The sequence below is a fragment of the Triturus cristatus genome, chromosome 12 (genome assembly GCF_964204655.1).
Source record: "Triturus cristatus chromosome 12, aTriCri1.1, whole genome shotgun sequence".
In the NCBI taxonomy this organism is placed as follows: Eukaryota; Metazoa; Chordata; class Amphibia; order Caudata; family Salamandridae; genus Triturus; species Triturus cristatus.
Genome location: NC_140595.1, coordinates 693,392,677 through 693,405,153, shown reverse-complemented (window position 1 = coordinate 693,405,153; position 12,477 = coordinate 693,392,677). Strand labels below are relative to the sequence as shown.

The following is a 12,477-nucleotide window of genomic DNA, read 5'->3' as shown; positions in this document are numbered from 1 at the left end:
GTAAATGTTACTCCCTGTGATATAGATATGGAACTTTATAAATTATGTTGTGATCTATTTTCTAGGTTTTTATCTGGTGAATAGTGTGTGAGGACTGTTTTGTGTAATTTTAGTGTATATTCTGTGTAGTTTGTTTATTTATATTTGAATTGTTCTTTTTATGGATGTGCATTTTAAAGGTTTTTCAGCCGAATAAAGTTCGAATGATGATAATGATAATGATGATTAGAACGCTGTCCTTGTTGGACAGCTTCTCCTTTGAGAATGAAGCCATGCAACTTTGGGCGAAGCAGGCAGTGGTCAGTCAGTCAGTCAAATAACTTTATTCGATTCTTAAGAATCATAAAAGTTTGCATATATGTACATAAAATAGTTCTTATGAAACCTATACAAAAAGACTGTCACAAAGTACATGATTAAGCTTTAAAATTTAGGACTCAACACATATATTATCCTCCAGCATTGTACTAACTCCCCCTGCATGACTGCCATATTTAATAAAATTGATTCATCATATCAGTGTTCCACACATAAATATTAAATAAATAATGCTATAAAATCATTTAAAAGCTTAATTTCATATTACAGTTCATAACGTTCATAAGGCAGTTCGGGTGAAGTTAAGTATAGCAATACAAATAGCAGCAGTGGATAAAGAGCGTAATAAAAATAAATCCCTTCTGATAGGAACAGGGTCTAATATCACGCAAGACAGGTTTAATAAAACGTGCCCTTCGATCTTTGTAGAGATTGTAGAACAACACAAAGTGCATTGTGCTTTGTTGGGCTAGATGATTTCACGGACAGGGAGTTAGTCTCTCACACCAACTCACCTGTTTAGGGAAAGCCACAAGAAAGTGCAATGTGCAGAGTCGAAATCTAGTCATGAGGAAACGTGAATGAACTTGAATGGTAAAAGATAAATAAAATTGCGGATGGTTTGAGCGCCCATCTACACAATTGCGTGTTTCACAATCCCGATTAGACATACTTAATTCGGCATAATAAGCATTTTTTTATCATCAATTTCATATTAGGTTGAAAACAGTCTGGATTTTCATAATAGTGCCCTGGCCCAAACTTATATAAAAACTTTCTTTGACATATTGGAGCCAGGGAAAAGCAAGAGCCCTTTCAAGGGACATACAATCTCTAAGAACCCTCTTTGAGAATGATAAGTCTTCTGATGTCCACTCTTTTCCCCAAAGGATCAAGGGAGCAATATTTATTCTATCTCTTAGAAGATCCAACCCCACTTCTAAGTGGCTAAAAGCTTTGGAAGAACTAACAGAGATCATTAACAATCTTTTAAAAAATGTATTTTCCAGAGTTTGTATCTGGTTGCTTTTGTGATGTCCCTGAACTCCTTCCCCGAAGGTAGCTACTGATAAACATTTAGATTTGTATAGGGTTATCATTTCCGCTACCGGCTTATGTCCTAACTTACAAGCAAAGTGGTAAAGCCCCTCCACTGTTCTGCTAGTGTGTTGGACTCTGGCCACAATCAGTAGCTCCCAGTTTAATTTGTTAATAAAAACATTTCCTAGGTAAGTGAAATTGGGCACCTTATCTATAATCTTTTCCTTCACCACAAATTTCCTTGTTTTCATTTGTTTGGGACAGCACACCATAATAAAAGATTTACTCAAATTTACTTTCAGGTCCAATGCCAACATAAAGTCAGTAAAAGCATTCAAAGCTTTTTGAAGGCTATTGGCCATCAAGGCCATCAAGACAGTGTCATCTGCGTATGACAGCAGGGGCACTGATTTACCTCACATGCTGGGAAAGTCTAGTTGTTGCTCCAAGAGAAAAGCCTCCAGGCCATTTGTATATAAAAGGATATAACCATGGCGAACCCCCCTCTGGGAAACAATTGACCTAGTCTTCTCTCCCCCAGGGCCATAACGGATAGAAACAGTAGTGAAGGCATGCAGCCTCCGCAACAGAGTTATAAGGGGCTCCTCGCGAACCCATTTTTCCATTTTGTGCAGTTGCAGTATCGTAGCCAATGAGGTGTATCCGAGGCGCAATTATTGCCTATTGAAAACATTACCAGGCAGTGGTCCTTGGGACCACAACCTGCTTCCTTCAATGTTCTCCAAAATGCGGTATTTTTATTTTTTAGAGTAGCACTGTTTTTTTAAAGAAGGATGGCCTTCCTTTCAAGAATCCCATTTGGGAATGCAAACACAGGGGTGATGGCCTGCTGCTCCTTGCCAGGCACCATCCCAGTGTTTGCAGTCTATCACTGGAAGTTGCAAATAGTTACCTGCCTAATTAACATTCATAAGGCAGATCATTCTACAGCCCCCTACAAATGGACGTTCAGCAATGTGGCCTCTTACAACATAGTTTGCATCACAAAATTAAAAACAGATCCCACGGGGGGCGTGGCCTAGTGAACCGACATGGCGGACGTGTGCTAGGGAGCTCCGTCCAGCACACCGATTATCTGTCGCATATCCTGGCTCCCTCGGACCCCAGACGAGTCCTGGAGGGAGCGTGGCATCCCTGGCACCTGGCAGTGAGTGAGGGGCGAGTGGAGGCGGTGACCGGAGTGCGGAGACCCGGACACTGGCGAGCGCTCGTGGCGCGGCCCAGTAAGCAGCGGTGAAGCCAGGGCCTCGAGTTTGGCAGCCCCGGGGTGTGCGGCATCCGCTGGGTACTTGAGGCGGCGGATGGCGTGGAGAGAGACCTGGAGGCGGCGGTGATCCTTGGAGGGCAGGTCGGCCCCTGGAGCGGAGTGCAGCAACAGCTGGTGTCCCGGTGAGGAGCTGGGTGGAGGGGGGTGCCCTGCACGTGGGTAGCGTGGGCCTCGTTTGGTCCGTGGGCCCTGGGGTCTGGCCGGCCTCGGCGGCGCCGGGTGCGGGGGCCCCCCTCCTGGTTTGCTGATCGACGCGGCGGGGCAGCGGTGGCAGGAGGTTGACAAGGCCCCCCCGCTCGTGCCCCCCCTCCCCTCATTCTAAGTGGGACTGTGCCTATGTTGGGGGTCCGGCGGCTAGATCGGGCCGCGCCGGGGGCTAGGGGAGTCCTCGCAGGAACCGATTGAGGGATCAGAGGGTGTTGGCACTTGGCGGCGAGAACGGCCATCGGGCCCTGAGTGACATCGGCCGCCGGGGCCACAGAAACGCCCTGTCGAGGGAAGGGGGTGCTCTGTCGGGGGCGCCCTGCTCCAGCAGCGAGGTCCACTACAAGCCAGACAGAGTGGTAGGTCCGCAGGATAAGGCGGCGAGCCCGTGGGCCCTGTGGTCGCAGTGGGAGCCCGGGTACGACTGCTGGGGGGCTGACCGGCGTGAACAGCGGGGGCCGGGGCTCGGCAGCCGTGTCGGGTCGTGCCCCTTGGGAGAGCACGGATTATTGGCGGGCCCTGGCGACATCGACGTCGGACGAACTTGACAAGTGATTTGTCGCTGGTAGAGGGCCGTGGCTCTCGCCAGCGGACTGTGGGTCCTTCCGCCTTCCCTTTTGCTCTTTGTGCGACGCCCTGGGAGTGGGCCGGGCAGAGACTGGGTCTACACTGAGCAGACACTTAGGGGTCCTTGGTTCTGGCTCCTTGTTCACAGCTTTCTGGGGGCGTTGTAGGTCTGAGGCGGCCCACCATGACGAGGGATAAGGGCAGAGGCGGCTCCACGAAACAGGGGCCGATCAACAAGTTTACAGGCCCGGGGGCAGCGAGTGGAGCCGCTGGGACCTCCCAGAATGTTGTACCGGACAATGTGGCCCTGCTGGCGGTGATTACCCAATCTCGGGATATGCTGGAGGCCAAAATCGGCGCGGTGGGCGCGGACGTTATGCTTCTGCGGCAGGATCTCAGAAATGCAGTTTCCCGAATCACGGAGGCAGAGACCCGTTTGGCACCACGGGTTGAGGATGCGGAGGGCCGGGCCCGGAGGAACAACCTGCGCTTCGTGGGATTTCCGGAGGGATGCGAGGATGGTGGGATGGAGCGCTTCCTCACTCAGTGGTTGGAGAGTTGGATTCCATCTGAGGCGCTCTCCCGGTGCTTCGTTGTGGAACGGGCGCATCGAGCACTCCTGCAAAAGCCTCCGGTGGGGGCCCGTATGAGGCCGATCATTGCAAGACTCTTGAATTATCTGGATCGAGACACTGTGCTGAAACAGGCCCGCGCCAAAGAACCCCTGCTCTATAATAATCACCGTATCTTAGTGTTTCCAGATTACACCCGACTGGTGCAGCAACAGCGCCAGTCGTTTATGGCAGCAAAGGCCAGGCTGAGAGACCTGAATCTGCCATATGCTCTTCTTTTCCCTGCCCGCCTGCGAGTAGTTTTTCAGTCCCGCACTCATTTCTTCGATTCTCCGGAAGAGGTATTCCAGTGGACTGACGAAACGGTGCGAGTGCGGGTGAACTCGCCGCCGGACAGACACTCAGACTCTTCCCTAAGCGAGGGGCCATCCAGGGGTGCTCGGGCCGGCATCGGAGGGGGCATGGCCGATCGCGTTCCCGGAGGCGCTCCGTGTCTTGGGGCGCCCGGGCGCGGGCGGACGCTGCAGCCCAGCCTCCACCTATGGCTCCAGAATGATGGTGAGGAGTGTGAGGCCGTGCCGCCGCCTCCCGTGGACTCTGTGACAACTGGCTGCATTGGGTCATGAGGGAGCCCATTGATAGGGCTGCGTCCCTACTTGGTCAGGGTGGTGGGAGGTGGGCTTGGGCTCAATGGGCTGTTTGAGGGAGATCCATTGGCAGGTGCCTCCCCGTTGGGGGGCCGGTGATGCACACGCCGCGACAGGTACTTCAGTGTTCTTGAGGTATGGGGTGGGGGGCTTGTTTTGGGGAAGGGGTTTAGTTAAGGGAACGAGTTGCGCTCTTAGGTTGTGCTCCGGTGGCCACACACACCCGCAGTTGGAACTATATATTCGTGACCTATCTCAGTTGACCACTCCATGGCTGAGGGTGCCATAGGGACTGGGGGGCCACTGGGCGTCCTTCGTATTGTGAGCTGGAACGTCCGGGGGGTCCTAGACAAAATTAAGAGAGTTGCAGTATTGCGTCAGGCCAAGCGAGTGGGGGTGAACATTCTCCTCCTACAGGAAACTCATTTGATGGGTTCCAAAGCCCTGTGTCTGCAGCGTTATGGCTTCCAGCAGGTTTTTCATGCGGGTTTCATGCAGGGTTCAGCGGTTTTGGTGCACCGTAGGGTCCCCTATGTACACACACAACAGTGGCTCGACCCGCAGGGACGGTACCTATTTATCCAGGGTAACATAGGCGACAAAGCTATTGTGTTGGGTTGTGTCTACACTCCCCCCCCCTACAGTGGTCCATGTGGGCGGTTATGCCGGACGTAGCGGCTGTAGTAGGGGGTGATTGGAATGACGTCTTAGATTTGGGGAAGGACAGGGACAGGACGGGGGGGTGGGGGGCACCCAGTCCACGAAACTGCTTTCTATGGTGCGCAGGCTTGATTGGGTAGACACCTGGTGTCATGTGCATGGAGATCGGAGGGAATATACTTACCTCTCTGTGGTTCACAAGTCCTTTTCACGGTTGGACTATGTATTTGTGCCCCGCGCGATGGCGACTAGGGTGATGTCTGCGGAGATCCTTACTAGAGGGCTATCGGACCACTCGCCGGTGTCAGTAGCATTGCAGTTGGGCAGGGGGCGCCAGCGTTTTGTTGTGGAACTTGCAAAACCCGGATTATGAGAGATGTCTGAGAGAAGCGATCACGGACTATTTTGCCTCCTATGCGGGGTCGGCCCCTAGTGCAGTAATACTCTGGAAAGCCTTGAAGCCAACTCTTCGGGGCGTACACATTGCGTGGTGGGTGGCGGCCCATAGGGAGCGTCGGGAGGCGTTGGTCTGGGCGGAGGCGGAGGTGGAAGCGCTCGAGCGTCGGGGCCGGGGCCGGGGGACAGGTGGTGGTCCAGTGGTGCGACAGCTCCTGCTGGCGCGGCAGTCGTATGCTTCCCTTCTGATGGACGAGGCTCGCCAAGTGTGGCTAGCGACGCGTAGTAGAATTTACCAATGGGGCGACAAGTCAAGCAAGATGTTGCATCGGCTCTGCCAGGAAGCGTTTGCCCCACAGGTCCTGCCGGGGTTGCTGGATGAGAGGGGCAGGCCGATTATTGACCCGCTGACTATAGCCGGAATCTTCGCCGTATACTATGCGGATCTGTATGTCCCAAAGGAGTGCCTTCCTGAGGCAACAGTGGTTAAATTCCTCGATGACCTCCCGCCCAGGGCGTTGTCGGATGAGACGCGCCGGCAGCTGGAGCTCCCCCTCTCGGAAGAGGAACTAGGTAGGGCCCTAGGGGAACTCAATACCGGGAAGGCACCGGGACCTAATGGGTTTCCCAGTGAGTTTCATCGTCGCTACCGCTTACAATTGACATCATACTATCGGGCGGCAGTTGAGGAGGCTAGGGAGTCCGGCCGGCTCCCGCGGGACTGGTGACATGCGGAGGTGGTGGTGTTCCATAAGCCTGGTCGGCCCCCAGAGCACCATGCGTCATATCGCCCTATTTCTCTCCTAAATGTGGAGGCCAAAGTCCTGGCTAAGGCTCTAGCCAATCGCCTTCTGCCCCTTATCTCGACTTTGGTTCATCCGGACCAGGCCGGATTCATGCCTCACCGGGCTACGAGACACAATATATGGAGGGCTCACGCGGCGCTGGCGGCGGTTCAAGGGACGGGGGTGCCAGCGGCGCTCCTGTTGGCGGACATGGACAGGGCGTTTGATTCCTTAAGTTGGACTTACCTATTTGCTCTACTCAGCCGGATTAATCTTGGCCCTCGGTTCCTGTCGTACGTGAAGCTTCTATATACGGAGCTGACGGCTTCGGTCCGCGTGGCGGGTGCGGTCTCACCCGGCTTTCCTATAGGTAGGGGCACGAGACAGGGGTGCCCTTTGTCGCCCTATTTATTCGCCATCGCTAGGGAGCCATTGGCGGCATGGGTGCGGGTAGATGCGCAACTGCAGGGATTTGAAGGGGCTCCGGGATTGTCGGACAGGATAGCCCTGTATGCCGATGACGTTTTATTCTTCCTAACGGCTCTGGACAGGTCGGGACCCCGTATCCTGGAGATAATGCGAATCTTTGGGGAAACGTCCGGGTTATATATGAACCCCCGCAAGTCCACTTTGTGGATCTTGGGTGACCGGGTGGGGGTGGGAGAGTGGGTGTCAGCCCTGCAGAGAGCCGATGGTGGTCTCAAATACTTGGGTGTTTTCCTGTCTGAGGTGCCGGGGATCTCGTGGGAACGGAATGTGGCACCGGTCTGGGAGCGTGTCCGGGAGGACGTTGCGACCTGGTCCCGTATGGCGCTGACGATATACGGTAGGTCGGCAATCTTCAAGATGGTGGCTCTTCCCCGCCTACTGTATCAACTTCAGAACCATCCGTACCCGATCGCGCCGCGCTGGTTCCGCCTGGTGATGGGCCAGTTCTTGTGGGGACAGGGGGTGGTGCGGGTGGCGTTGCGCACGTGTTTTCTTTCCACCTACTGTGGAGGGCTGGCGACCTCTGACATGCTTTCGTACTACCAGGCGTCGCACCTGCTGGTCCTCAATGAGTAGTGGTATGGGGACCGAGGGGATCCGGCCTATGCTCTAGAGAGACACCTAATGGGGCGGCACACTCTCCACACAATCCTATACTCCGCAGCGCTGAGGAATGCGCTGCCGTAGGTGTCCAGAGTGGTTTTTCAGATATGGCGGCAGTCACTTAGGAGAATGGGGTGGTGGAACAAACTGACGGGGGAAACCACTCTATGGCACAATGGTCAACTACCGGAGCTGGCGGCGCTGCAGGGGTTTGGCAGGTGGGATGACATAGGTATTTCCACCCTGGGCGATGTGATGAGGAAGGGGTCCCTTAAATCGTTTGGTGAGTTGCAGAACGAATTTAGTATGCCCCGGACACAGTTCTTCCGTTACCTTCAGCTCCGCCATGCGCTCTCCCCTAGTCTTGAGGGCCTTGCTGACCTCCCCGATTTTAGCCCATTGGAGGCGAAGGTATTTATGGGGGATCTGGGCACCAAGAAGATCTCGGGGATCTATCAGTCCTTGGTCATCCATAGCGCGCCCACCTTGGACAGGCTGCGGAGGGTGTGGGAGGAGGATGTCGGCGCATTGGAGGAGGAAGATTGGAGGGAGGCCCTGGCCGCTCCGCGGGGAGCGGCCATTGCGATGCGTCTTCACCTGATCCAATTCAAATCCCTGCACCAGGTCTATCATACTCGGGTGCGTCTGTACCGTGCGGGTCTGATAGCCTCCCCGGAGTGTCTTAGATGTGGTGGTGCGAGGGCACATTCATACACACGGTCTGGCATTGTTCGTTGTTGGATCGCTTTTGGGGGGGATCTTTTCTTGTTTGTCTGAGGTCCTGGGTTGGTTGCTCCCGCGCAAGCCGCAGCTCGTGCTACTACATGTCATGGACAGTATTGGGGGCAACATTTATAAATGGCACCTCATGCTGCTTGGCCTTACTTTAGCTAAACGGGATATTGTCAGGATGTGGAAGGATGAGCGGGCCCCCGCGGTAGCCGCCTGGAAAAATGGCCTGGACTTCTGTATGGGGTTGGAACAACCCATTTTTGTGGCCAGGGGCTGTCCGCGTAAGCATTACAAGATTTGGAAGCGGTGGGCGGAATATCGGGGCTTGTGGCTGGAACCCCCAGTGGTGGTGGAGGACATTCCAGTGGCATGAGGTCAGGGCTAGTGTGGTGGAGGGTGCGAAATTTGGGGGCAGTGTGGCTGGGTGGGATGTGGGGGTGCCTCGGAGGGGTCGGACTTTTACCAGAACGAATGGGCCGTTATCCCTATTCCTTTCAATGGACATTTGGGTGCGGGTGGGCAATGTGGTTCTTAGTGGGCAGAGCCTCAACTCGAGGGGGAGTGGAGGGGGGTGGGCGTGGATCTGAGATTCTATTTCTGCTCAAATACTGTGCTTGCTTTGTTTATGTTTTTCGTTTTTGTGGATGTTTTAAAAATGAAAAAGTCTTTTGCAAGATTGTTACGCTGTGATTTGATGTGGCAGTGGTCTCTGGGGTACAGAGCCCTGCTTATAATGTGTAAATGACAAATAAAAATCAGTTGTTAAAAAAAAAAAACAGATCCCACAAATTCATGCTCATATTTATGTACCCAAGTGCAAGGCCAAGCGCAAGGCAACACAAGGACAATGCAAAGGCTTAAGTAATTTTGACAAAGCCACACAAGTCCTGGTTTGCTTAGCCTTGCGTGGCTTTGTAATGAAATGTAACTCATGGCAGGTGCCTGTGCTGCATTACGCTACTTTCCATTCCATATGTTCTTGTGCATCCACCTATGGATTTCGGCAGTTTCCCAGATTTTTCAAGACTTGTAAAACTGAGAATGCATCAAAATGCTACACCTTTGGAAGTGATATGTAATGAAGAGAAATATCTTTATATCTCCTTGTTATTTCTTCATTTCACATGTGTTGCGTCCTGCACAACACCTAGAAGGAGGACAATGCTGCTGTGGATTGACTTTCTCCTAGAAAGTTCCCCCTTCCTGCACAAAAACAATCCTGTCTGTAATGCATGCACCCTTGCATTATGGTGCAAGGGTGCCTGTGTTGGTGCTAGACTGCACACACAGAACCATTGCAGTGGGAGAGCAGAAATGCTCTATATCTTTGTAGATATAGAGCATTCATGCTGTCTCTAGCGTATACAACGCAGCATATCAACTTTGCTTGCTGCCCTACACTGCATGAAAGTGCAGCAAATGTACCCCTCAGTTTGTCCATCACATCCATCAGTGTTTATGATTAGTTCATGGATTGGAAAATCTATCATAATCAAAAACGTCCCTAGCCCTTAAACAGTTTTCATTAGACCCAAATCATTCTCCACTTATTTCATGTCATATGTGAGTGGTTACTCCAGAACAATACTTAATTTTGCTTTCTAAAACATTTACCCCAGTATTTTAATTGTAAAATGAAAGCTGTAATCAACTACTGCCAGCATGCAAGGAAATAAAATCCAAATGTATGACCTCCTCATACCTGACATGGAAAAGATTGGGATTTCTCTTCTAGAAGTATCTCCCTTGGGGTGTCATGTTTCTTCTGATGAGAATGAAACACATGTTTATTTTTTATATTTGCATGATCCGGGCAAGAATGTACATTCACCATAATTCTAGTTGTAGGTTAAGTGGCAACACTGACAGACTTCAATGCCATCATATAGTTGACCCCTTGCTGCATTCTTAACCCCTCGGCAGCCTCCTGTTTCCTGCTGAGGGATCAAAGTAAAGCCAAACAGTGGGAACTACAGAAGGTAAACATAGCTCCTGGAGCCCTGCTTAGCACTAAATACAGGGATAGCATTAGCAATGTCAAGCCTACCAGAGGTTTATCCTAATGAGGCAGCCTCTACACTGAAGGTCCCCTAATTGAAGCCTTTGCTGCTTGTGGTCTTGTGAAGCACTAGCATTCTGCATTCTTTCAAAGGCTGTTGGCACAGGCTTTCTCATCCATGGTTTACTTCATATGTACCACATTTTAGATTTAATTTTCCTCTTCCATCAGCTCTTTGATTTATTTGTGATGGGTGGACCATCCTTGCTAGTGCTGATGGAATACATCCAAGCTGGCGAGAAAGAGAACAAAGAACTGGGAGGTACATGATTTTAAGTGCAGGAATAACGTGAATAGTGCATGAATTGAATCCACAAAGGAAGACTTCTTTTATAAGAATGAAAGAAGATATTTGTGACTCACATGGTAGGATGAACGTATTAATTTCCTTAACCAATGCGTGTCTCTAATTTGTTCCACAGTGAGAGGAGTGGAAGTGAAGAAGGACGATGGTACGAAGATCCAGATGATTTGGACATCAATGAGGGGATCACAATCAGAAACACTGGAGCTTTGATTTGGGAAGGTAAGGATTGATTTGTTATTTGTGCTAGCTCCTCTTTGGAAATAACAAAAATGCCTAAGAGATTATGGTCCTCAAGGGATGTGCATTCAGTAAATAAATAATGGGCACAGCCTATACATTTATTTATCATTTGTTGGATCTTTTCTAAGATGAAAGTAGATATAATATGTCATATTGTACTTTTGTTCCAATAATCATGGACAGAAATGTTTTTAGTACTTGAAGTAGGTGGTGTTAGACCTGACATCCTTGGCGTGGGTTTTTCCCCTATCTTTTGCCTCTGCTACATGGATATTTGATGCTGTGCTGGATTTCGTTTTGCTGGTTTAGATGCTTTGGACACTCTGCCGCTGCTAATCAGTGCCAGAGTGTAAGTGCTCCCTGTGTAAAATATCGTATTGATTGGATATACCTGATTGGCATATCTGTATCACCATGAAGTCCCTAGTAAAGTGCACTGTGTGTGCCAGGGCTGGTGATGACAGATGCTACTAGTGGGTCTGCAGCGCTGATTGCGCCACCCACCTGTGTAGCCCTAAAACAGTGTCTCAGGCCTGCCGCCGCAGGCCTGCCCGCAGTCCCCGGACTGCCATGTCCTCCTGGCCAGTGTCCCCACTGAACGGGCCTAACCCTTCCCTTTTCGTACACATCAGTCATCCCTATGGAAGGCCCAAGGTACCCCCCTGGGCAGGGTGCAGTGTATGTAGAAGGTAGAGCATGTACTAGTGCAGGTAACATCTTCTGGTAGTGAACACCGGCCATTTTGTGTGTTCACTACTGCAAGGTTATCTTGTTCCATAGGCTAACATGAGGGAGGCGGGTGCCAATGGCTATCCGCCTATCTTCTCATACGAACAAGATAAGACATGAGTGTTTGATATCCCTGAGCTCAGCATTTAATAACACATCTTTTAGGAGAGATTGCTTTTAAATCCTGAGTTGGAGAACAGTACTTTTTAGAGAGTAGCTGTTCTCTTGTCTGACCCTTCTGTGTGCCTGGGCGCGCTTGTGGATTGACTGTCTGGTTTGAGAGTGACAGGGGCTGGGGATCCCCCGGGAGGTTGGCTGAGTCAGCCCTCTGCTGAATGGCGACATTTGCAAGGACCTGGGATTGAATAGGGCTGTGCCTGCCTGCCACTCTGCTGGCTCCACCTCCTGCTGGGCGGCTGACAACCTTGCCCCTCGCTCTGAAAAGAATGTAGAAGCCAGGAAAACAAAGTGCTCCAGCAACACCCAGAACTGGATCAGACCGGGCTCAGGACCCACTTGCACAAAGACTTCTAGGGGTATAAGTACAAGACCACTGACAACAGATTTTTAGATTCGACCATCGAGAGGAACCTCTGCTGAAAGACGGACTGCTGAAGAACTAAAGGAAGATTGCCGTGCTGTGTGCTCTAAAGGCTGACCTGTTCTGGCATACAACTGAAGCTAAGGAGAAGAAGGGGTCCTGCTGTGTGCTGACCCTATCCACTTGACCAAACAAGACTTTGCTGTGTGCTGTGTCTTCAACTGAATCTCCAAGGGCCTGAGAAGAGCTGGCCTCCTGTTTCGCAAACCAGGGATAGAAAGGTTGCCAAGAACTCAAGA

The 12,477-nt window shown here is 51.2% G+C and overlaps 1 protein-coding gene and 1 pseudogene across 1 annotated transcript in view; both read left to right on the top strand.

Moving 5' to 3' along the window:
* Positions 1–12,477, top strand: part of LOC146780111 (uncharacterized) — a 597,326-nt gene that overhangs the window by 497,969 nt on the left and 86,880 nt on the right. Inside the window, exon 10 of the mRNA XM_085638049.1 lies at positions 10,784–10,887. Coding sequence (XP_085494175.1) covers positions 10,784–10,887 — 104 coding nt within the window. The remainder of the gene's footprint in view (positions 1–10,783; positions 10,888–12,477) is intronic.
* On the top strand, positions 1,983–2,108 carry LOC146780112 (U4 spliceosomal RNA; annotated as a pseudogene).